Raw genomic sequence first — 26,469 nt, 5'->3', positions numbered from 1 at the left:
TAATTATTCCACCTAATCAGATGAGGCCCAAACAACATCAGCCCGCTCGGCTCGCCAGGCCCGTTCATTTTATTGTTGACTGCGTGCTTCTGTGAACAATCTAGTTTTATTGTTCCCTTTGATTTGGGTCAGTCTGAGTCGCCAATCATGACGTGCAACAGAAATGCAAAGCAAAAGTTTTTCTAAGACCCCATCCGCAGGCTTTTTCTTTATGGATTTGTCTTCCGTCCACGTGTATCCGGCGAACCATACATGCGAATCCGCAAATTTTTTAATCCGCTCTCCAGAGTGGAAACTTTTGAATACGCAAAGAATTTGGAATCATATGGACAGTCGAATCCGGATATTTTTAAATCTGATGACGTTACAAACGCAGATCCAGTCTTTACCGCGTAAATTTCAACATGGCCGCTGAACGAAAACTCGCACGCCTGATGGCGCAAAGAGGAGTCCTGGATACTAGAATGGATCGGGATACGTGTGGAGGGGCAAATTCGATTTGAATAAGTTACATGTGGACGTGAAAACTTTTGAATCCGGAGAGAAAAAGTTGAGGATTCAAAAGTAACCGGATACGCGTGGACGGGGCCTAAACAAATAAACGGGTGAGTTTCTAAAAAAAGCTATGGTGCTGTGTCGTTGGAAGAGTAAAACTTGTACACGTAAATGTGGTTTTATTAAGGGAGTTGATAAAGGTCGAATGTCCATGATGAAAAGAATCCATGGTCGACGCTTCGAGCGTTAGCCCTTTGCCAGAGCAAGTTGGGATTGTATTCTATATGGTGGTAATTCGACCTTTGTCAACTCGTTTGAAATTTACGTGTTTTTCTAAACAGTTTATTTTCGAACATAAAGGCACAGTATTGCTAAATCTTACTTCGTCTAAAACATTTTCTCTTTAGCGCACGGATCTGAGGTCCAATCAAAGGTTTGTTGAAAATCTGCAAGCATGAGATGCTTCCTTTGAAGACTCTGCGGTCATTCGGTTTCAATCCCATCACAGCCGGGTAGTTCGTTGCCAACTTGTAACTACCAACAGGTCGCTATCGGAGTAGAGAATCACAGAGTGAACCTTTTCGAGTTCGTAGTACTGTAAGAACAGGTTGTAAAATCATTTAGTAGTCAAAATGATCGAGCCAAATTCAGACGAAGACAATCGGTCCTATTTTCATTCGAATAAAGATTTAACGATGAAAGACGTAAAATTACCATAATACACTCTTTGCCGGATGAAAATGGCAATTTTGAAAGGTACAGTTTTTGCGAATGCTGATACTCAAACACGGTTATTTCTCATCAGTGTGACCGCAGGAAATAATGATCGCAATTTCGAATACATGGCGCCCGATATACTGGCTACCTAAGCTCCCGTGGGGAAACGATCTGTCACACAAGGTCTTGGGCCGACATTTCTCTCCCTGACTTCCTTGCCGGGGACAACGTATCTGAAAGAAGCAAGAGACTAACAGGACTAGTATAAGCGACTTGCACGCTGGAATCCCGGGCTTAATCACAGTGCTCTCACGCAGTGTCAGCAGGTATTACTTTTGGTTCTTTTCTCCCTTTAAGAGGTTCTTTGTTCTGCTCATGCCCAAATGCTCTGATGGCCTAATACGCCTCAGGGCACCTTCTGCCGTGGATACCTTTGTACATGACTCTCTAATTTGGTTAGGCTTCAGGACAGACGATTGACAATAATTACACAGAAAGTATGTCTGCTGTTTGGTTGGAATTTTTAACTGATGTTAAGTTCGCCATAACTCTTTACAGCGGAAACTGCTTGAGGAATCCACTAACCATAAATTAAGCAGAGCCAGCAGTAAAAACATGAAAGTTTGGATTTGTAGCTGGTTGGAGTTCAGCCCTTTGCCTTCTTTTTATTATAACTGTTCTTCCAGACTGCCGCAACAATAGGCCATTCCTTGTTCATGTCTGCCTCCTCTTCAAAACGAGTCTAACTGCGAAGTTTTCCTCATGAAAATTAGTTTTCATTCTTATGTAAATTAGAACTAATTACCATCACAAAAACTTCGCAACTAGACTCGCTTTTAAGAGGAGGCAGACATGAACAAGGAAATGGCCTTTTGTTGTGGCAGTCTGGAAGATCAGTTATAATAAAAAGAAAGCAAAGGTCCTGGAAATACTGTCATGCATCATTCCGCGGGTTAGTCTCCTTCACAAGCCCATAAGCCAAAAGTGTCAATCCCACTCATTTGGCCTTGTCCCATCAGTTTACGATATTAGGGGGCGTTAGCAACGACAACGGCGACGGAAACAAGAACGCCCTGCTCGTGCGTTTTTCACTTTTGTCCATTTCTTTGCCTTCGTCAGCAAACAACAACGTGAAATAGCAAATTTGAGTTGTTATCAAGAACGCCAGCACTTGAGGATAAATTTTATGTTTTCTCCTCTAAAAAAAAGTGCCGTTCAGACTACCACACCCTTGTCATATTAAAAATGTTGAACTAGTTACGAAGTCATTAAAAAATGCGAATTTATATTTTGAGATGACGTTCTCGTTGTCGTTACTCAAGTTAGAACACGGGTTCCGCCAAATTATGGCCAATCAGATTGGGCCTGATGATCACAACGCCTGTGATTGGTCTTAAGCCGAGTAGCCGCGCACGAGGGATTGTTCGTGCTTAATGCAAAATCATGGACCGTGCACGGAACACAATGGTTGTTTACCATTTACTAGAAAAATCCGGAAATTTCGGTTGGAATGTAAATGGTAAGCCTATTTTGTTCTTCCCAAACGGAAAATTTTCGGAGAAAACGGAATTTCTCGAAAGGTAGTCCAAAATGTCCAAACGGAAAACGTGTTTTCCATTTGCATTCCCCCATGATTTTGCCTCCCTCCAGACTCTCTCGGTAAACGTGAACGAATTTTGCAAATGGTATACGCCTATCCCAATTAAAGTTCCCATTCGGGAGTTTTTTGCTTACCATTTGTACAAACCTAGTACCAACCGGTTTCTGCTTGTAAATGGTAAACAACCAATACCGCAACGTTTTTTTCCCGAAAAATCTAGCAGTAGCCGTCCTAAAAATAGATATTAGGGAGCTCACGCAACAGGACGACTGGAAGACTGAGGACGGCAGAATGACGAAAAAATGTCGCGTGAGATTGGGAATGCACAGTCTCACGCAACATTTTTTCGCCATTCTGCCGTCCTGAGTCTTCCAGCCGTCCTGTCGCGTAAGCTAGCTATTCAGGAGTTTAAGCAAAGACGATGGCTTCGGCAACGACAACGTCAAAAAAAGGAAAAACACTCTTGCTGTACATGCAGCACGAATTTCAATGCATTTGTTTGTACTCCACAACACAACAAGGTGAAATCAAATTTTATGTTTTGGCGACAACGTGAGCATATAACAATGAACCATTCATTTTTTTTATCTTTAGTTTAAAAGCGTTCGATACCCATCCAGTTACAGGATAGTTTGCCCGTATTGTACATGACAAAGGACCAGACGGAACAGTCGCGAAAAACATGCCAAAGCGCTAAGTGATATTTGTTTAAACTCCCTACTGATACCGAAAACTGATGGCCCGCATTCCATCGCTGATTGAGATTTCTGGGTTGTGGAGTTCTGACTACTTGCAAAAGATAAACAAAATGGAGAATGATCATACGCTGTTCATCTTATGTTTTCACTGTTATTTAACAATTATTCTACGATGGCGTGCTGGATATGAAGATAACCAACGATGCGCGAAGCGCCGAGTTGGTTATAATCATTTTCTATCCAGAAAGCCCGAGTAGAATAATTGTTTCATTAAAAACTCCAGGATCAACAACTCTTCTATGTTTATTTCTGCCTCGGTCAATTCCGGTCCAAAACGGCTTTTGTCGGCCATTTTTTCTCAGAGCTGCAAAAATGTTTTCAGCTCGCTTTATTGCTGACGTGTTCATTGACCATGATTAGGTACAGCAGGCGAGCCAATGAAAGGGCTGGAAATCTGATATCCGTAGTTCAGTTTTTAATAAAACAACCTACCTGGGCCACGGGGATACCATTTGCCCAAATGGTACCCAGCCCCTTGTCTTTTTGATACGTAACTGCCAAGTAGTTCCATCGCCCCATTTTAACGTGACTGCTCCTAATCGCCGCTACTTTCTTACCAGATCGAGATGCAAATCGAACGAACCACCTTCTCCTACCGGGTTTGCCAACAACCCAGAGATGCACTCCACCCCACGACAGAGGCTTGTAATGAAAGACTGGCCCGGAGCTCTTGGGTTTTACCCAAACTATTATAGTTATATCGTTCACTGTGTCCAGTTTACCCTTGTTTGGAAAATACACATAGCTGTTTCTACGACCCGAGAACTCAACGGCACCGGAGGGAAGGCCATCCGGTCCGGTAGCGAGGCGTACATTAATCAGTTTAGCTGATGGGTTCTTGTTTGGAGAGATGTCTCGGCCATTGAGAATACCGCTGAGAGGGTACGTTGCTACTGGTTTTGGAGTGACTGCAAATGATAAGGGTACAGTTGGGTCAGGACTCACCAAATACAACGGTTCTGGTGATTGGTCCAGAAAACAAAGTTAGGCAAAAACAATTACAACGGAAACAATGGACTCTAATCCTTAACACAATAGAGTCGCATCCTATAGCGGCCCAATTAAATTAGAAGTTGCAAAGAGCTGCATGGTATCTGGTAAAGTTAGCTAAAAAAGAGAGCTCTTTTACAAAAATTGTCATCAGTTAAGACAAGAGTCCATTACCCAATAGTAAGAATCTGATATTAGGTTTGTCCCCATCGAGAGTAAGAAAAGTGTCTATTTTTAAACCAAGTTTTGTGGGAAAATAAACAATGGACTAAATGTTGTATCCACTTCTTCTCCAGGGGTTAAGATACTTTGTGAATTGTATTTGTATTACAATGTAGCATTCACATTTAAATGGTACAGAAATACCTGGCCCAAAACGTTTTATTCCCAAAGTGTTGAACTGGGTACAACATTGAGTTAGCCAATTTGGTCTATTGTTTATTTTCCCGCAAAATTTGGTTTAAAAATAAACACTTTTCTGACGCTGATGGGGACAAAGTGAATTCGGGTAAATCTTACTCTTGGGTGATGGGTTCTTGGTTAAGGAAACATATTTACTTGACGTACATGTTGAGGGTTTGCCTGTCGACTTTTTTCCTGTCACAAAAACAGAAAAAACAAGCAGAAAATTAAATGTCTTCGTAACACATATAATCACTGTGGGTCTTAGTCAAGTAAAAAGTGGCCTAAAAATGTCGAACCACCCCACAGGGTTGCAAAGCGCATTTGACTACATTCACTGAATTAAAGCACTGTGCGAACTCCTCATAAATATCTAGGTGCATAAAATTGAGCCGCACTTGATAATGAATTTGACGTCTACTCACCACCTTTGAAGCAACGTTTCTTGACCAAGTCTATCTCCCTTTTATCTAGCGCTCTGCTGTACACCTGAATACACGACAATCGACCCTTGAAGAAACTCTGACCTCGCTTTGCTGCTCCCGATCTCGCTGGTTTGTTTGTAAGAAGTTCCATTTTTCCAATAATCCTTTTCACAACTGGTCTCGAATTCGCGTACACGACCACGCTACCAGTGGCGTAATCATACGTGAAACCAAGATAAGTCCACGTTTTAGGTCTGAAGGGTATTGTACGAGTTACAACTGACATTTTCTTAGATCCAGTTCGACTGACAATAAGTGCTTTTACTTGATTCTTGTAGGCAACAGACAAGCCAACCCCTAACCCCAGGAGGTCGTACTGAAATATTGGTCCATTTGTGCCTTCATTATATACCCATGCCAAGCACGTGATTGAGCGTCTCGTGTCCAGTTTCCCAATGTTAGGAAATTCGATGTAACTGTTAGGTTTGCCGAGGAAGCGAAAAGCAGTATCTGGCTGTCCATCGGGGCCTGAGACAAGGGTCACCCCAGAGAGTTTTCCGGGAGGGTTTCTGGTGGGGCTGACGTCACGTGCTCCTATAGTAGCGTCCAGTGGGTATACAGCTACCAGGTTACGAATGGCTGATTTTCAAGTAAGAATATTCAGTTATAAGAAATTCTCTCAACTGCATTTGTAATAAAATGAGCTACGTAACCTTAAAAAGCACTATTGATGAAGACCTATTAGTTTGAACCGGTTTTCAAAAATCAATGTTCTCAAGTCGTTTGTGACTCTGGGTTATCCACTCCCCGAATGTACTACTTCATGTTTAGACAGTAAAAGCATTTAAATTTAGAAGCTGTGAAGTCAATAAGTCGCTTTGTCATCGTTGGTGCCATTATGCATTTCACGACGTGTATGATATTGGGACAAAACTTACCCGGAGTCGGTCTAGTTGTCGGCTTCGTTACTGGTTTAGTTGTAGGGAATCGTCCTGAAACGTAACGCAACAGAATGCTTGACACGACACTCAAGGAAGCAGTCAAGCATAGGCTTAATCCTTGTATTTGAACTCTCAAGCTTGGATTTTTTTTTTCTGCTACGATCATTCCCTTGCGAGTTACACTTCTTAAATGTTGCCATAACTTTTTACACCAGTTTTGATTTGCTTAACCATCTTTTTACCCCGGGTAGGGTCGTACTTTTTGTTGAACAATATATTTCATTGGCTGTATAGTGTCGTACTTCCAATTGTTTTCTGTACTAAAACCATTGTTATCTTTGTTCGTTCTACTGTTCTTTTGGCCAATCCAGAAGCCTGTTCAATAAGGTACCACACGACTCATTTTTACCCATGAAGATTTTATTCAATACGTGACTTAGGGTACCAACGTTTGCGTTATTCCTATGCTCACCCCTCTAGCTTCACCAAGTAAAACGTTTAAGTGAAAGCAAACCTATGCTGTTTTCCGATGCTTATTCCGGATCATCACGACCCACCTGGTTTAAAGCACCTCCGTCGGGCCGCCTTGATTTGTCGCTTGCTGAGGGCTACGTTATACACTTGCAAGCACGTGATCTTTCCACGGAAAACCTTTCCGTCTCTTATGGCACGTGCACCCATCCTCACTGGGTAATTAGTAGCGAGTGTTATAAGACCCAATTTCCTTTCAGCAGTGATTCTGGAATCTACATAGAGTCTCGCGTATCCTGTGTTTTTATCATATAAAGCCGCCACCCAATTCCACGAGCCTGGTTTTACTTTATTAGTGAATACGGGTCGTGTTAGCGTTTTGTCTCTCTTCACAAAACGCGCAAAGAGAATGTTCGAACGAACCATCCATACGTGCATTCCGAATCCTTTGGGGTCGTAATTAAAGATGGGTCCAGGCGACTGTGGATTCACATAAGCTAGAATAGTTATAGAATCTTTGGTGTCCAGCCGACCATTGTTCGGAAACTCGATAAAGCTGTCGGGACGTCCACGAAACCTGTAAGCGCCGCCAGGACGTCCGTCAGGTCCTTTGGTAAGCAGGACGTCAAATGGCTTTCCTGGCAGGTTTTTGGTAGGACTGATGTCCTGTGTTCCATATTTGCTTGTTAACGGGAAAAAGGCCATTGCGGGTGGCAAAGCTGTCAAAATAGACAAAAAACTCGTTTGAAACCTTTCAGTATATGTGTGGCGGAAACAGTCCAAGACTAAAATTATAAAATTATTGAAAAAAAGAGGCCAGGATGGGAAATATATGCCTTACATGACACCGCTCAGAGAGCTGTTCCTAATGGGAAGTAAAGAGGAGTCAGTTTAGAAGATGCGTGTTTCGTTTCAAATGCCGATATAAACGGAATGGAAATGTAAATATTCATAGTAATTCGGCGACAACTCTTATTTGTAATTTAAATAAGCGAGATAGGATGACTGCGTTCATTCTCGTCACCAGAGCCTCGGATCATTCCAAGGCTCTGGGAAACTCTATGTAGGAGAAAATGCGCCGTAGTGTTCTCATAGCCAAACATTGGCTATTTGAACCTTACGGCGCCTGCTCACTCCTCGTGCTAACATGAATGCACCAATTAGAGACGCTTTTGATTGTTCTTCACGAAAACCAATAAGAAGACACTTTGCTTCAGGGTTTCCCAGAGCTCTTCTCTCCTTCAGTCAAGAGAAGAGCTCTAGGATCGAGATTGGACTGCGTTTAATCAATTTATAAATCGTGGAGATTTTAAATTATTTTAAATTACCATAGCAGAGTCAGACAATATGAAGACGAATGATTGTCTCCATGTTTGGATCGTTTCATCAAGAGAGGTCCGGTAGTAGCCGCTGAGAAGTCGAGACTTCCAGCTTGCTTACCTGGCAGACGCGTTGTAAGGGAACGTGTGGGAGTTGGTTGACCTGTAAATGAAACAACGATATATGGTATGAGTGTCAATTTATTCACTCACATTGGCTTAATTTATGCTCCTACTTGGACCACAGTTCATTGCCGAGTACTATGACAAATTTCTTGGACTTCTAGAAAACACCTCCCACGCATCGTACAGGTTATGTGTCTTAATTTACGGTTTCACCTTATTCGTATAAGCTACAAATATATTTCGGTCTCAACGACATGAAGCCTCTGTTGGGTTAAGATTAGGGCTGCTGTAAGCATCTTCAAGAAGAGGACCCGGAATTTGAAAAACCACATTGAAATATTTAAGGGATTTTTTTCATCTGCTATATCGCGTAACTCCTCCAAACGCTTGCATACTGAAGAAGTCACTTCAGGGTATTCACGAATTTGTTCTGGAATCAACTTACCAGTTCCAAAGCAAACATTCTGTACACTTTTTATCTGTGGTCCTGTCAAGGCGTCCTGGTAAATTTGCAAGCAGCTAATGCTACCCGTGATTCCTTGAATTCTCATAGAGTTTCTTGTCGCCAGTCTGATCCAACCAAGGTTTTGAAATGCAATAGGAAGCGAGTTGCGCCAAATGACTGCATCACCAGATCGCTGATCGTACGTGAATGCGATGTAACTCCATTTCCGCATTGGAATCACCCGCCGTTTGGTTTTAATAATCTTTGCTGCTTGACCGTTCCTCCTTACAAACCGAGCATAGAGAGTCTCTCCCGAGCCAATGCCAAATGAGACTCCCTTTGGCTGATACTCAAGGAATTTCCCTGGCGCGTCTGGTCTGATCCAGATTATCACGGTTATAGCATTCTTGGTGTCCAGCTTTCCGCCGTTTGGAAACTGGATGTAGCTGGTATCTTTGACTAGCTTAATGGCTCCCTCCGGTTGATCGTTCGGGCCTGGAGATGGTCGCACCTTGACGAGAACTCCTGGACGGTTTTTCAGAGGACCAATATCTTTCCCGCGGGCTTTCTTATTCAACGGAAAGATTCCAACAACTTTAGGAAGTTCTAATGTAAAACAGATAAAGATATTGAGAGAAAGAGAATCAAAGTTACCTCTCTCCGTACGTATGTGTATTAATGAAGCCAAGAGTGCTTTAGAAAGGAAAGGAACTTTATTTAAGTGTCGTTCTAGCGCTGGAGCACTAACTGGGGACACTGTAAACTGAAATTAACAATTAAGACAAATCAAGTCAAATGTTGGTTTTTGAGGAGAGGGGAAACCGGAGTACACGGAGAAAACCTCTCGGTGCAGAGTAGAGAACCAACAAACTCAACCCACTTATGACGCCGAGTCTGGCATGCAAACCCGGGCCAAATTGGTGGGAGGCGAGTGCTCTCACCACTGCGCCATCCCTGAACCTCCCAACTTCCTAACTTCCTATGGGCTTTTCCTATACCTCTCAAATACTTAAGTTTATATCATACTACCATAAATCCACCTTTTATAATGAAAAGAAACCATGCTTCATATGGCCTATGCTCCTATAGTATAAGCGCCAGCTCTCCTGGTCGAAATGTCCTGTTCTTGGGACTAATACATTCAGTGCTGCTTGCAATGCCCGTACCGTGATGCTTTTTTCCAGTCAGAAAAAGATGAGTTCTGGTGCTCTTCACGACAGCCATTCAAGATCACTGTACACACCGAGTGCAACAGTTTCCTTAATTATCTAATCCTTGGCAATAATTAAATGCTATGATCAAAGATTACGACAGCAAGACTTCTAGACCACTCACTGATTACTGAATTGTAGATGTTAAATCATCTTACTTGGACGCATGGTTGGTTTACGAGGCCTCTGAAGACTTCCTCCAGATTCTACAAACAAACAAAGAAATCGTTAAACTGATAAACACATTTTACATAGTAATGGAAGGTATGCGTTCTTTGCGACGTTCAAGTTATTTATAGCAAAAGCAAGGGACCTTATATTTATTTATTTTTTACTTTACATTTACCATTTGGAAGAAATACAACGTAAAAAAAATAAGTAAAATTGAGTTATGAGGGGATAACAAACAACTGTGCCACTGTCTGGGACCCTGACGTAGCCAAGAACATACAACAGGGCGAAATGGTCCAACGCCAAGCAGCTCGCTGGGTACTCGGGCGATACGACAGATTAGACAATGTCACTGCGATGTTATCCTCTCTCGAATGGGGATCTCTGGAGCTCAGGTGATCCGATGCACGTCTCTGTATGTTGTACAAACAGTGTAATGGGATAGCCACTTACGAATGCGACAAGCTTCAGAAAGAACATAAGAGCAGAATGTACACTAGTCGCTCGTCTCTCAGTCATCGATTTGAGAAGCCACGTTATACATGTGATTATTATAAGAATTCTAAAACCGGTCTTTAAGTTATTCCCAAAGGAAAAAAAGTACGCGACAGAGCAAGTAATTTGTTTGTTCAAATTTAGACTCTTTTGTTGGATAATTAGTCTGTTGTTTCCATAGCCGCGCGGTCCACTTCACAAAGGTGTTGTCCTTGAAAGAACCACGCCATATGAAACATAGCTAGTAATAGATTTCAAATAATTTTCATCAGATGGGGTTAATTATGGGGAATTCGCTCTCTTACCTGGTATTCTCTTTATATTAATAAGTTTACTTTTAAGAAAAACATGGAACTAGAGTTGATGACTTTTATTATCGAAGGGATCAAGCTGGAACTTACCTACTTTACAAGCGAGGCCAAGGCTGAAGGAGCAGCACTTAAAATATTGGTGTCTAATAAGAAATTGGGGCCTCACTATATCAGGTACATTCGACTTCACATGAAACAAACCATCAGTCGTGAGTAAACGACTCTTTTATAACCATTTTTTACCCTGGACCGCCACCTTTATCCTTTAATTTTCAATGCTGAAAAAAGAAACTGTTTTTCATTACCTGCGCACGCTTTTTTCGCTATCCGCTTTACTAGAGCCCCCAAGCCACTGTAGCCTGTATTGTACGCATGCTGGGGGTCCTTGGCGGTTGTAAGGACTTCGCTGAGAACAGCACCAGGTTTTACACCAATACTGAAGATATCCACTCCTCTGTTGACTAAATTCTGCACTGGTTGTAGAACTGTGTCCGAAGACTTCCCAGCAGTCAGCAAAATTACTGTTTTCTTTCTTTTACTGACGGAGAAAAGCTGTCTCAAGACGAGAGCGAGCGCTGCACCTGTCCGTCTAACTTTGCCGATGGGCTGAAGAACACGAAGGACACGTTTCATTTTCTTTGGATTGTTGTATTGACCAAGACTGAACTTGACTCGAGGGTTGCCAGAGTTTGTTATTAAACAAAGACGGACTTTGTCGCTAGAAAAAGTGAACGAATCCATCAGTTGTGAGAAAAACGTTGTTATGTAATAGAATCCTTTTCGATTGCCAGCAGCTGTGTCGATCACAAAGGCAAGATCCAGTTTTGAATTGCAAACTGTGTAAAAAAGAACGAAACAAAGATTTCAAAAGAAAGTTTGGAGAAAAAAATTCATAACTATTTATTTACTTTACTTTTGGAATAGACAAGATTCAAAATTTTAAAAAAATACATTGCTATGGTTTTGGGAAAGGGAATAAGGGATTATTGCTGACAATTTGCAAGTATGATATAACCTTTGTTGTTTCCTCTGTTAACAACTTCAAAAAACACTAGGACTCCGAATGCCAAGATTTATGCCGACGCAGCCATTCATTTTAAAATAATATACATGAAAAAATTACTAAACTCTGATTGGCTAAGAAAAATGTAGTTTTCAGGTAACAAAACGCAGAATTCATTGCAAAAAGAAGTAATAAACCAAGCATTCTGATTGGTCAATGAGCAAACAAAATAATGGAAAACAGCAAAAGATCAATTTGACCCTTCAATATATTTAGCGCAAATCTAATTTAAAACTCTTAGGAGTTATTTTTGAGGATAATCCAACCAACTGGGATACACATTTTGATTATATGTGTAATGTATTGATAACCTTTTAACCCAAAATAACTCTAGTTTTCATACCGGAAGTCTATAGAAATCGCGGGCTTACCTAGACTCATGGGAAATGCGAAACCATGCTCTTTTGTGTGTCATGGCGTGCGAGTGAAGTATTAAAAGTTTACTGTTGTGTTTAGTTCAATCTGTGTGATTCGTTGGCCATCGGTACGCAATCTTTACAATATGTTATCCAAAGCTACAGTAGTTCTCGTCTTCACATTTTGGGTGTCTGCAAATACTACGGGTTTTGGTCGACTACTTAGATCTTCTTTTTAAGTCGTTAATTCTTTCAATTTTTACTTATGCTATTGAGGCTTGGGGTGGTGCTTTCTATAAGAAATATCTTAGCCGTATTGATAATTTTTTTAAATAGAACTTTTAAATTAGGATATATTAAAGAATATTACTCTGTTTTGAATATTTTATCTGGAAAGTCTGCCGACAATCCACTTCATCACCTCTTACCGCCAACTAGAGATAGAGTGTTAAGAAATATGGGTCGCTCTTTCATTATACCAAGAATAAAGACTGAACTTTTTGAAAGTATTTTTATCAAGAGGTCTTTATTTAATTTTAGATAATTCGATAATTTTAGAAATTTGTAAACTAAACACATCTGTTGCTCAGTGTTGTTTTTTCGCGTGTGCAATAGACTATTATTATTATTATTATTTCTTTATTTGCGTGCTTTGCTTCTACTTAATTAACCATCTTGAATTTTTTTTTAAATGTTATTAATAAGCAATCACACGATTTTCTCGAGCAATTTGGAATACATAAGCACTTGTAATTTTTTTTCCAGAGTGCAAATTGCACTCGCCCGAATTTTGTTCGTCTTTGAATAAATTTACTCGTGCTTATTTATTCCAAATTGCACTGGAAATCATGTGATTGCCTTCACTTATGAACTAATATACAATACTATTTTACATTCCTTGCCGCGTTCTAAATCATGATACAAAAGGCCTTTAATTAAGTAGAAGAAAGTCCTTTCCTCGTACCTTTCCTAGATGGAGTGGTCGCACCAGGAAGCGTTGCTTCAGTTGGCACTATCGGAGGTTTGGTTGGAGGCTTAGAGGGTGCAGCCGTTGGTAATACTGGCTTAGATGGTTTCCCAGGGATTCCAGGTTTGGGACCACCGGGACCTCCTGGTCCCCCTGGACCTCCAGGTCCTCCACGACCTCCAGGACCTCCAGGTTTTCCCGGTGGAGCAAGAGTAGTTTTTCCTGGTATTATAGGTTTCCCTGCAATCGAAAGATCTTACAAATAAATTACGATGAAAGAGCTCCTTAAATGCAACCAACTCAAACGTTTTCTATTGGTGAGAAAAATCTCTTCACTTAAAGGCAAAATCTATAGCCGCCGTTTCCCAGTCTTCTCTCCGACTGCTCACTGTCGCAGTTAGCAAATCACGAAGTCATTTGACCCACGACTTTCGTTTGTTCTCCTGTTTTCACCGAAAGAAGAAAAGCAAGTAGTTTGTGACATCCTCTCAGTGAACTGTTCCCGGCCTTAAACACGACGATATGGGGCCAAACACGACAGACCACAATACACGGCTTGGACCACAACTACTTGATATTTCTCCTTACTGCGCATGTCTATGACGCATTGTACATTACACACATCGGGGGAGGGAGGCATGAAGTCAATACGGATCTCAGATGAAATTTAGTTCGATAGCAAAAGGCTCAAAATGCAGTAAGTAATGTATTCTTTTTTTTCATTTTAACATACTTGTAGGAGTTGTTGTAAGTCTTGGCTTTGTTGATCGTTTTGATGTTGGTTTGGCTGTTGGTTTGTTTGGGTCTCCTGGGCCTCCTGGTCCCCCTGGGCCACCTAGCAACGAAATGGAACAAGTATGATAATAATAGTTCAGTCAAGAGAAAATGAGGGGACAGAGAGGGAGGCTCCCGGTCCAGCCCTTGGGATATGTCATGTTCACGAAAGTTATTTTTAGATGAGCGAAAGTCTCTTTTCCAAGACGTCCGCATGCAGGCCAACCTCGTTCTGATGTTTGAAAGAAAAGCAAATATTTCATGTAATGGCGGACAAAGTGGACTTAACGTTTGTGCATGCGAACGTCTCGGAAGACAGACTTCCGCTAGAACAAAGACTCCCGCTCGTCTAAAAATAACTTTCGTGAACATGACATATCCCGGCCAACGCCCTGAGCCTCCCTCTCTGTCCCCTCATTTTCTCTTGGTACTGTAGAATCCCACTATAACGAAATGCCACGGTACCGGAAAATTTGTTCGTTGTAGAGGGCTCTTCGTTATAGCAAAGACCCCGTCATCATGAACTATCTGGTTAATAGCAAAAATATTCGTTATAGCGGGTAATTTAATAAATAACAGTTACCAAAAATTGAATGCATTACGTAGAAAACATTATTTTTATTCATTTGATACTATTAACTGTAAGTGTAACGCCTTGACAGCACGCTGAATCAGAAATTCAACACTGCAATAGTACAGTATACCTATTTGTCAAAACCGGAATAAAGCAAGCTGTGATTTCTACTCAAATCTGTTGTTTTTACTGACTGCTGCGAGAGAACGGACAAAATATTCGTTATAGCGGGGTAAATTGTACGTTGGGACCGTCAAAATCTATTCGTTATAGCGGAGTTCGTTTCCACACATTTTACTGTAATTCTGCCGGGCCTTCAGATGTTGTTCGTTATAACGGGGTCTTCGTGGTTCGTCATAGCGAGGTTCCACTGTAATCAAATGAAGCTATATGATCCTCGCAGTTATGAACGCAATTTTAACAATTGCGTAAAGAGGCCTGAATGGGGTTCGAACCCGTGACCTCACGATGCCAGTGCAACGCTTTAACGAACTGAGCTATGAAGCCACTGATGCGCTGAGCTGGTCTTAATAGTAATTATAGAAATAATGATAATGATAAATATACCCGGTAATCGTATCAGATGAGAGAATCATTTCTAATGGAAAACTCTCGAACTAAAACTGTTGATAAACGATGAAGACTGTTTAACAAAAAAGCTAAAACTGCTGACCATAGGCTATATCACAGACTTTGAATTAAAAGGCAAATTGGGGTAGCAGCTATGTTTACATTGAAAAAAAAATGACATTATGGTAATTTCACTTAAAAATAGCAAGGATAACGATGTTCTGTTAATTACACTTCCTTCGTCTAAAATTTAAGAAGTACATACACTTCAAGCTGCCATGCCTACCTGGTCTTCCCGGTCCCCCGGGCCCCATGGGACCTCCAGGTCCTCCTGGTCCTTCGGGTCCCCCTGGCCCTCCTATACCTCCTGGTCCACCAGGAAAGCGTGGACGTTTTGTTGGTCCTGTCATTGGTTTCTTTGGACCCCCGAGTCCGCCCAATCCACCGGGACCACCCGGTCCTCCCGGACCCCCAGGTCCTCCGGGTTCTCCTGGTGGATATCTTGTTGGTGTTGTTGCTTTTGGAGGTAAACCTGGTCTTGGCACAATTGGGCCACCCGGGCCTCCAGGTCCACCTGGGCCCTTAGGCCCTCCAGGGCCACCTGGTCCCCCTTTTTTGAAAAAAAAAAAGTGAAATTTAGGTACGGAGTTGGAGTCAGTTGGATGTTATTATAGAATCACCTTTGGCATAAGACAAATAAATATAGAAATAGAAATTATAATAGCTGTTGTGTGTGTTCAGTCATATATTTTTCTATATTTGTACTATGTAAGCATGATACGTGTCTTTTTTGTCTTTTATTTTGTATGTTAACGTAAGAAATTCTTTAATAAAAAATATACTAAATTAAAAAAAATAAAATATAAAAATAAAACAAATAAATTGCTATTTATAAGCTTCAAATGTCATGTAACTGCAGACTAAGTTGATGAGGTATTCCTTTTTTTTGTTTTTTTTTTTTTTTACAGCTTTATTGGGTACGACTCCTGCAACGTACAATATAAATTTATAATACAACACAAGAGAAAAAAAAATGATAATAATAATAATGATAAAGAAAAGAAATAAAGAAAAGAAAAGAGGCAAAACCCAAAAGGGGTAGGTGCAACGGGACTAACGTCCCATGCGAGGCACCGCCCCTAGATTAAGACCTGGGTTAAAATCAAATAAAATGAATACTCAAACATTCAAAAAAAAGTAAAATAAATTACGAGTGGCATGGGAACGTAGGGACTAGAGTCCACGTGCAGGGGTAATTGATTTCATATACTCGCAACAGGTGAGTGCTCATTAATTTACGAACAAAAAGTTGAAAGGCAGCAGGCGAGGAAAAACTGGTTGGAGGTGCTAGCTTACAAACATAGTTCCATAGCCTAACTATTCTATTAAAATACGAGGCCTGAAAAGTTGATGTTTTGCACAAAGGAGTGCGAAGATTAAAGGAGTTACTTAGTCTTGTACGACCATGGGAAACAAAGGATACATAATTCAAAACATCCAAATCGGTACTACAGTAAGGCATTTATAAAAAAAAGATCAAATCTTTAGGTTCACGATCTAGAGAAAGTGGGAGTAAGTCTAGCTTAGTACGACGTCTCGCCTCCGCGCGTGCGTAAAATCCACCTGCTTGCGCGTCTCTGCACCTGTTCCACCTTAGCGTACAGAGTGACGTAGGCGGGCGACCAGACTTGGGTGGCGTAGCACAGCTGTGACTTAACCAAAGACAAATAAAGTGAGCGCCTTACAGAGACGCCAATAAGCAGGGAACAAGTACCTTTAAGCAAACCAAGAAGCTTGTTTGGGTTCGCAGTGATAGTGTGGACGTGTGAGTCCCAAGAGAGCGTACTAGTTATGATTACGCCAAGATCTTTTTCTTCTGAAACGCGTGTCAGGGCTGTGCCATCAAGGGTGTAGTCAAAAGCAATCGGAGTCTTTTTCCTAGTCACAGTTAGTACTTTACATTTGGACGTATTAAAGCTAATATTATTGCGCTGCGACCAGACGTGCATATTAGAGAGCGTGTCTTGTATGAGGTGACAGAGTTCTGCAGACGAAACATTTCGATATAGCTTGGTGTCGTCGGCGTAGAGTGCAACCTTCATGCCATAAGCAGAGTTGTCCGGCAGATCATTTATGAACAAAGTGAACAAGAGGGAGCCTAAAATGCTCCCCTGCTGAACGCCAGATGTTACAAGAGACCAATGAGAAGCCGCACCCTCGAGAACCACTCTTTGTTTACGCTCAGTTAGGTAGTCCTTGAACCAGCAGAACTGGGTTTTTTTAATGATATATATATATACATTTTTTTTTTTTAAATTAATTTTTTTTTACTTACATCACTAACAATACTAATACTTACACCTACAATACAACAAAATTAGTATTAGTTCTATTTAAGTAAAAAAAAAGAAAAAAACAACCAGCAGAACAGTTGACCTTTTACACCGTAAAGCCTCAGCTTTGCCAGAAGAACGCTGTGATCAACGGTGTCAAAGGCCATTCTTAAAGGCTATTCTTAACAAAGCATGACCAAGCCGGTTTTTATAACATCTTAAAAAGGCATTTCAATACATTTCTCATGCATTACTTCCTGGTTGGTTTCTCACTGAGTATTTTAACTCAAGCAATAGGATTACGGGACGGTTTTGAAATTACTGGAAACGGATTAGAAGATTCCTGATCAGAAAGTAATTGATTAAATAATTACAACGGTTACATACTTGGTCCACCAGGTCCACCAGGGCCTCCAGGACCTCCTGGACTTCCTGGTCTATTGGTTGGCCTTGTTCTTGTTCTTGGTGCTGGTCGTGGGGGGCCTCCAGGGCCCCCTGGTCCACCAGGTCCTAGAGGTCCTCCAGGTCCACCGGGGCCACCTGGTCCTCCAGGTCCCCCAGGTCCTCCAGGCCCATTTGGTGTCCCTGGTGCTTTAGTGGGTTGGAGACGGTGCTTTGGTTTTGGTCCTCCGGGACCCCCAGGGCCCCCTGGTCCACCTGGGCCACCTGGTCCTAGAATATTTATTTTTCATAATTAAAGTAGTGTTTTATTCTCCCTAATATAAACCAGGCAAATATTTCATGTAGAAATAGTAAAAAAGCGAATTGATTTTATTAATAAACGGATCATTGTTAACGAACGCGAAAAGGCCTCTTTTCAACAATGTTCCTCGCATTTTTATTACGCAGGTCTAGAGGGTAAGACAATCACTGAAAGAAAAGGAAATTAAGATCGAGATCACTTTCTCGCCTGAGGAGGTTCAACATGAATATAGTAATTCGTCCAACTCCAATCAACATCATCTATTCCTGAAAAGGCGACAAAAAGCCTATCTCATTATCTTTGACTCGAAGCCATGATCACTATCTGCTGGGGCAGAGGCACCTATGACGCTCTAGTAAGGAAAACCTGGTAGCGATCACACTTTTCAAACCTGAAAGCCCCAACTTAATAATAAAACTACTGATGCAAACTGCATGTTAGATATTATTACTTGAATGGTAGAAATGCTGCCGAGGGGAAGGGAGATGTTCAATTACGTTTGGAGTAATTTAACAACGATTCATGGATGGAACAGAAGGGAGATTTCAATCGGTCTTGAGCAGGGGCGGTACAAAACGTGGACCCCCAAACTGGACCTCTAACTGGACCTCCTTTTGGACCCCCACTCGAGAGAAGAAAGAAAACAATAGATAGTTTTCACAGTGACATCATAAAAATTCTAAAATCAAAATTGCAAGGTCTTCTGAATTTTTATCAAAAGGAGGTCGAGGATGACCTAGATATAAATCTTTTTTCAAGTTTCCAGTTCCGTCTTTCGAAAATACAGCATTTTGAATTTCCGAATTTTCACCTTACGTGACACCATGATACAAATCTATTCGGTTGAAAACAATTTCTATCCCTATGAATCTCAGCAGTTTGAGCCTTTCAAGTACATAAGGGGATGAGTTGATACACATCTACATATATTTTACCTCATGAGCGAAAAGTAAGCGCTTTCATCGCAAAGTGAACTCCAGATGTTATCGTAGATTACCGGCCCCTATATTGGTGGACCACATGGCTCCTCCATACAAAACTCTCTTGCGTGAAACGCTTCGACAAATAAATCAGAAACGATGTACCGCACAGACATGAGAATTGGAGAGGCGGTTAAAAGATTTGTTTCCTACAACATTCCAAGTTCTTGGCATTTTCTTTGAACGATTTCAATTTTTTCTGTGTGTGGCAGTGTAAATTATCTATAACTGGAGGATACGAGCAGCGAAATGAACGACAGAGCATAATCATACTGCGCAACTTAATCCCTCCATTCACGCATAAACACAATTCCTTGCACATTTGACCACAATCTCTTGCGTTTCAAAGAAATGTGTTCTTCTCCCGATTAGAGAGCTGCTTCATTCGTTCGCTTCAGGCTCACTCACTGCGGCAGCAACAACTTCACTTACACAATAAAAGAATTTCTTCAAGTGGTAATTTTAGTAATAACAAGTTTAGTGTTGCATGCAACAGACGTTCCTTTGCGATCGTGCAATGTGCTTTTATTCCCTTGACACCTGACCCATTGACACCTGAACCGCCCTGGACCACCCCCATTCGGCATTGACGAGTAAAATCTACATCCCACTCCTAGGAGCCAATGGGTTAAGGTGACCTCAAATTTTTAATGCCTGTTCTTTAATCTCAGTTAGTCTTGAGACAGCTATCGGCAACTGATTTCCTGCAGTTTTTCACCACAAATTTAAAGCTACATTGACCGCAATGCTTGACCCCGGGTTTCTGCTTTGCAAATATTGCAGACAATAGTTCCTCCTTGGTTGATTCTGGTACAACTGCGTAAGGCTGTAACACTAAACATTGAGCCAAGAGCCCTCAAAACAGTTATCAACTTCAACAACTTCATGGCTAAATATTTTTTTTTTGGACATGAACGGGTTGTTTCTAAAATTGAAGGGCCACCAACAGTGTTTTTTCTCCTCGCAATTTTTTTACCTTAGGCCAGTATAAGAAAGATCTTTAAAAAAATGCAAAAACGTTTTTTAAGTTGTTTTCAGGCTTTTAATAAGTTTCAAACAGACCTTAATCAAATCTGTGGTTGATAGGGTTAAAGGCTGGTAGCTCTGTGCCCTCTCCCTTTATGATGCTTCATGCAACTTTGATTTACAACACAACAATTTTGTATTAAAAACTGGCTCCTGTAACATTCTCTTAAATTAAACTTCCACTAGTTACCTGCAGGGCCTCCTGGTCCACCAGGACCACCTGGTCCCCCTGGGCCTCTAGGTCCCCCAGGTCCACCTGGACCTGCCGGTCCTCCTGGGCCATATGGCCGTCCAGGTGGGTACCTAGTTGGAGCGGTTTTTCTGTTTGGAGCTCTGGGTGACATTGTCTTTGGTCCTCTTGGACCACCAGGTCCTCCGGGACCACCAGGGCCTCCAGGTCCCCCAGGTCCACCTGGTCCTCCTGGTCCACTTGGTCCCCCTGGTCCTCCTGGTCCACCAGGGCCACCTGGACCATTTGGCTCTCCAGGTCCACCTGGTGATCCTGGGGGTCTTGTTGATTTGGTCGGCTTTGGCCTTTTACCAGAGGTTGGTATTGTTGGTCCTCCAGGCCCCCCTGGTCCTCCTGGCCCCCCTGGTCCTCCTGGACCACCTGGTCCTCCTGGTCCACCAGCACCACCTGGCCCACCAGGACCTCCTGGAGTTCCTGGTTTATTAGTGGGTGTAGTGGGTTTTGTAGTTTCACCCGAAGGAGGAGTAGTTGGTCCACCTGGTCCTCCAGGTCCTCCCGGGCCCCCAAGGCCTCCTGGCCCACCTATACCGCCAGGACCTCCAGGTCCTCCTGGTTGTCCTGGAGGTCTCTCAGTTGGTTTTGTGGGCCTTGTGGATACACCTATTTCAAGGACAATAATGCATATCTTAGAACTTCCTTTGCCAATATAGATATATGGTGAAATTGTTAGCGAATGTCAATAAAACGACACGATGTAAATTAACAGTAACATAATGCAAGCAATAAACATCAGGAGACCAATGAAAAAACACATGCATTAGGTCAAGCTTAGTGATTTCAATGACTATAATAATGATAATAATAATAATAATAATAATAATTATTATTATTATTATTATTATTATTGTTATTATAACAATAATTACACAAACTGCCAAAACAACACTCATTGAGTTATTTAAATGGGCCTCAATGTCACAGATAAATCATTACCTGATGGCTTGGTTGTTGGTCCACCAGGGCCCCCTGGTCCCCCAGGGCCCCTGGGGCCACCAGGACCTCCAGGACCTCCGGGTCCTCCCGGACCACCAGGCATCCCGGGGGCTTTTGTAGGTTTTGTAGTCTCTCCTGGTTGTGGTCCTCCAGGCCCACCAGGACCTCCTGGTCCACCTGGACCCCCTGGGCCTCCAGGTCCACTGGGACCTCCTGGTCCACCTGGTCCTCCTGCACCACCTGGGCCGCCAGGTTGTCCTCAAGGGAGAGAAGAAGGTAGATTTTTGTTTTTCCATTGTAGAATTGGGCTTTAATTAAAATACGGAGCTTACGTATTTGTTTCTTCTTTGAAACTTTTAAAAATTCTTCCTCCATGGTAATGATCATTCTACTGAATTCTGATTTTTTTTCTCCACAAAAGGACCAATTTGTTCTTCAAATGCTAAGTTATGTATAAAACTTAAAAATGTCTGTGAAGACAGGTAGTTGTTTCTTCACACGTTCTGCAATAACACGTTCTTCGATTGTCGACTACCATAAAGCAAATTTCATTGATCAAACCGAAGTGTAAGCTTTCCAGTCAATGAAGTCATACCTGGAGGATATTTAGTAGGTATTGTTGGTTTAGTTGTTTCACCAGGTTTTGGCGTTGTTGGTCCACCAGGACCTGCTGGGCCACCCGGACCTCCTGGGCCTCCTGGTCCACCAGGTCCTCCTGCTCCTCCGGGACCCCCTGGTCCTCCAGCTCCCCCAGGACCTCCAGGGGATCCTGGTTTATTGGTAGTTGTTTTTCCTACAAGAAATTGTGAATAATTTTAATTAATATATTTTTTTACTTTCCATGTGTATAAAGATCTCAGAATCAAAGAGCTCTGTTAAGTTGTGTTTTCACTTTGCCTTAAATTGATCTTAACAAAAAGGTAACAAAAACAAAAAGAAATATTTAAATTACACTTGACCTACCCTCGTTTCCAGGACCTTTTACTTAGCGTTGGTGTGGGGCGAAGGGAAAGGTCCTGGGGACGAGGATGCATGTAAACGTCACCCAGTTAACACGGTTCTACAGTACTGAGCCCCAAACGTAAAGATTTATCTTTGCAGACGCAGCAGGTAATGAGCCCTTCTATTATAAATACCATTTTACACCATAAGATAGGCAAATATAAAAGTCTTGATTCCGCTAAAAATACAGGTACTGCCATGACGTGTATGATGCGTGTTACTATACTCTCGTTGTGGGTATATTCTCGCACAGAATGTAGGATTCCACAGCCTCTCACTACCCTCCTTGTGAATGAATGTATATTTCAAATTGCTGAATGTATGTTGAAAAAGTTAAAAATAATTTTCATGAATTTTAGAACAATGCGTTATCTTGCCTGATTGGGGGTCATTACACACGTTTTGTTTCTTTTTGTTTTCCCAGGGTCTTATTACACACCTGGTATTGGCGGGCCAGTGGGTTTTGTTAGTCCACATGCACACGGCTGAAGTGATGAAATAGAGAGAGAACCCCCTGCGTCTGAAATTAAAACAAAGGGACAAAACGTTTTGCCTTTAGCATATATTATAAAACCAGCTCAATTCTACTCCAAGCGTCTTTTAGAATGAACGTTGCTGGTAAGCATCCTACCAAATCGATGGTTTCGCCGCGAAACTACTAGTCCCCATTCTAGTCGCGGCAACTCGCGGCCAAAACCATCGTCCTCAAGAGTGTTTAACAATCTTGCGTTAACCGGCTATCAGGCCCAGTTGAGAATCTCTCTTATGTCTGCGCTCGCTACAATTAATTTCGTCGTCTCCTCGCATAACGAAAATGGAGCCTGATCCTAGGTTAATCCTGAGTTAAAATATCCCAAGACTGCACTTTTCTGTGACTGACGCTTTCGGAATCACCAAAACCTGCTGAAAATTATATGGCAAATGGTTCCGCTTATTTTTATTGCTACTTAAAATAAATACTGGCAGTAATCAAGGATCACTGAGGTGCGTCCGATTCCTGTTTTGTCATCGATGATGCATTTGAAACCAGTTATATATTTTGGGGAGAATCGTTTTGTACCCAGTTTTCTAGTACCGGTATTTATTCAGTAATGAATAAATATTTGACTGCTATCTTGTTGCTAATAGTTTTATTAAAACCGATTATGGAATACGTATGTCATAATGCATATCAGTTTTGTGGGATATCGGTAGGCTTTCTTGCTGGACAGCCAAACAGCGTGACTTTCCAGAGTGTGCAGCACGGGGTATTGCCGGACGGTCACCTATCCAGGAATTCCTTGACTTCCCTTACTATCACATTAGAGCCAAAACAAGAAGCTATCCGAACGCTGGAGGGCATAAACTGTAGGTTGCAAGTTAGGGTTGCAGGTCACTGTTTCGCCACAGCGTTTAGGCCTAAACGCTATGTTTTAGATAATGTTTAGGCCTGAGGTTAGCATTTGTGAAAAGTTTGGGTTGTTTCAGTTCCCCCGGGGGGGAAGGTGGGAGGATGTACTCCCAGAAACATTGGGTGGGGGTGTGCGGCCGGCTTCCGATACCCTTGCCCTATTTCAGGCCAAAACCTACGATTTTCCCTACCTCTACAACCTACAATTTACACTTTCCGTATTTACACGATCAGAATGCGTTCGGCTTGAACGCAATAACTATAGTAACGGCGTGGGAATATTAATGTGCATGTTGAATTCAATCAACTATTCGGAAAGGAAACCGCTAAAAAACTACTGTATTTACTTTGAAATTAATGAGCGACACTCCAAAGAGCGGTAGAAAACCTAAACAAAGAGAGGCCTTACATTTTTGCCGGATTTGCACAATAAATGTTAAATTGAATGTTGGAGTGTTTTGGCAAGTTTCGAGAGTGTGACATTCGTCGACCTACAACTATTACGGACAAATTCTTGTTTTGAACGGACGAGTCATCTATCATTAAATCAGTGAAGTCTGAAGACAGAGCTTATTCTTTATAAAAGATGACTTAATACTTTTTTTAAGCCATGTCCTTTAGCAAATTTCCCAATATTGTCGAAGACAACTACCCATAAATTATCATCCTTCCAACGAATCTGGTTTTCGGTCTTGCTGCGAAGAGGAACGATTACCACGATCGATGGCGTTTTGTTTGGGTCACCTGTTCGTGTATCCTTTAATTAAGAGGACAAAGCTGTTGTCGAAACCAGTTGGTAGCACAGCCATAACATCCTTGCCCGATAGGAGAGCTTCGACCGCAAGTTTCTGCTCGTAATTGTTTGGGTTCAATGTTACCCATTTGAGGGGATAAATGCTTGAAATCTACCGCAAAAGCCACATCGTCCTTATCATCGACAACAAAAATGTGACAGTGGTCCATTGTCAACGGACCAATCCGAATTTCTCGTTGATGGAGCAAAGGGGAAATTCTGAACGCATCGGTTTACAGAAAAGCGTGCAGCGCTCTTTCCCCATTCTCCGCTCGGCTGCCTTGCGTGACTAAAGCGGGCGGCTCGACTGACTTCTTGATGCGTTCCTTAGGGATGCATCAAAGAAACCGAAAAATCCTTTCTCAGATTGGATTCATCGGTTCCTTTGATGCACCGTGTTCCAAGTGATCTTGAATCAGAATTCTTTTTCGGATCATCCCAAAGGAACGCACTCTTACAAGGGACTGCTTGCATTCTAAATTAATTTTGGCGCACTCCTCGAAATACATTGACCAACTTTCAGGAAATCGGTTAATAAACGCACTGTGTACTTATTTGGTTTTGGAAAACAATTGTTTTGCAGCCTTTTGGGTTCGTGTTTGTTTTAAATTTAATACTTACCCTTACAAATGGATTTCTTAAGGTCGTTGATGATGTGGCGCAACTGTTTAAAATCTGAAGTAAACACGTGAGCTTTATCAGGATCCGTTGCCATGGAGTCCAACTCTCTACCATTGAAGTACCTTCCTACCCCTATAGAAAAGATAATGATTCCGCGGGCTCGTAAGCTCTGAGAAACTTTATAAACGTCATCCGACGAACGGCCCTCAGTTATGACCACTATAATCTTTGCTGCACGTGATTGGCGACGTTTTCGTCGCCTAAACAGCCACTCATAGGCACTTCTAAGAGCGCGGCCAGTCCACGTGCCTGTCCTTGGGTAGTAGATGGGACGACTGAGGGCAGCAAACAGCTGAGAATTGCTTTGGTATCTGGAGAGCGAACAATGAAATATGTGGTTAGCCCGAGAAAACCAATGGGAGTACTACCTGATTAGTTGTGCTTCAAGGTGATTAGCGGAGAACTAGGCACAATAATTTTGAACCAATTATTAGCTTGGTAATTAGAAAACTATTGCAACCATGAAGGTGCGACCTTTCGACCCACAATTCTAAACTTATTTAATTCATATAAACGATAGGACAGAGTTATGACTCGTGAACTCTTTCTTTTATAGTAATTCGAAATATCACTTTTCTTTCCAAACTCAGAATAATTTGCTTTTATCCTACTGGCTCGCTTGATATTAGTGATGTTTGGATTTTCATGTTACGATCGAACTCTGCTTTTTGTCACCGTAAAGTAAACCTCTTTACCCTAAGAGCACCTCAAAAGTGGTAATAATGTACTCCAAAATCGTGATACTGGTTGTTTTTGGTCTCTTATGTTTTATTTATCTACTTTTACATAAAAGTAAAGGTCCAATTGATGCTAACCGGCGAAATCCGAAGATGCGTTTTGGTCTTGTTCCGTAAACAATTAACGACACTCGGGTGTTTGATCGTGAAATGACAAAACCCATCGTTAGACCTCGGATGAACTCGATAATTCTCTGGAAGTTACCAGCACCATATTTTTCGACACTTGAAGAACCGTCGACCAGAAAAGTTAGATCCATTTTGGCACTGCAAGCTGCATGGAGATAGGTAAATAAAACAGTTAAATGTGACGCAGTGATCACAATGGTAAGTGATATAGGATTTCGTGTTTGCATTTTTACCCGACGAAGACTATAGAGACCTGTTTTTTTTTGGCATACTTCAGTTAATGAATGAGAGAAGTGACCTCGGCGTTGCCGTTTCAATGCTCTACCAACTG

At 41.8% G+C, this 26,469-nt stretch overlaps 2 protein-coding genes across 2 annotated transcripts in view; both read right to left on the bottom strand.

Annotated features, from left to right (window-relative positions):
• The window catches only part of LOC137975663 (uncharacterized), a 42,062-nt gene extending 32,773 nt beyond the window's left edge, over positions 1–9,289 (bottom strand). The window contains exons 1-8 of the mRNA XM_068822815.1: positions 8,690–9,289; positions 8,240–8,281; positions 6,886–7,518; positions 6,326–6,379; positions 5,388–6,026; positions 5,128–5,157; positions 4,003–4,478; positions 878–1,043 (exon numbers count right to left, since the gene is read on the bottom strand). Of these exons, the coding sequence (XP_068678916.1) occupies positions 878–1,043; positions 4,003–4,478; positions 5,128–5,157; positions 5,388–6,026; positions 6,326–6,379; positions 6,886–7,518; positions 8,240–8,281; positions 8,690–8,921 (2,272 nt within the window). The 5' untranslated portion in view covers positions 8,922–9,289. The remainder of the gene's footprint in view (positions 1–877; positions 1,044–4,002; positions 4,479–5,127; positions 5,158–5,387; positions 6,027–6,325; positions 6,380–6,885; positions 7,519–8,239; positions 8,282–8,689) is intronic.
• A 755-nt stretch (positions 9,290–10,044) lies between these two features.
• On the bottom strand, positions 10,045–24,802 carry LOC137976777 (collagen alpha-1(III) chain-like). The gene is made up of 11 exons (XM_068824121.1): positions 24,543–24,802; positions 22,848–22,928; positions 22,002–22,199; positions 21,407–21,664; positions 20,414–21,073; positions 17,902–18,186; positions 15,468–15,791; positions 13,997–14,098; positions 13,261–13,503; positions 11,183–11,713; positions 10,045–10,106 (listed from the first exon to the last, which is right to left on the bottom strand). Exons 4-11 carry the CDS (start codon positions 21,507–21,509, stop codon positions 10,045–10,047), a joined length of 2,310 nt encoding a protein of 769 aa, XP_068680222.1. The 5' UTR covers positions 21,510–21,664; positions 22,002–22,199; positions 22,848–22,928; positions 24,543–24,802.
• Positions 24,803–26,469: the final 1,667 nt, after the last annotated feature.

The sequence above is a fragment of the Montipora foliosa genome, chromosome 11 (assembly GCF_036669935.1).
Source record: "Montipora foliosa isolate CH-2021 chromosome 11, ASM3666993v2, whole genome shotgun sequence".
NCBI lineage: Eukaryota > Metazoa > Cnidaria > Anthozoa > Scleractinia > Acroporidae > Montipora > Montipora foliosa.
The sequence above is the reverse complement of the archived record's forward strand: the minus strand, read 5'-3'. Positions and strand labels throughout refer to the sequence as shown.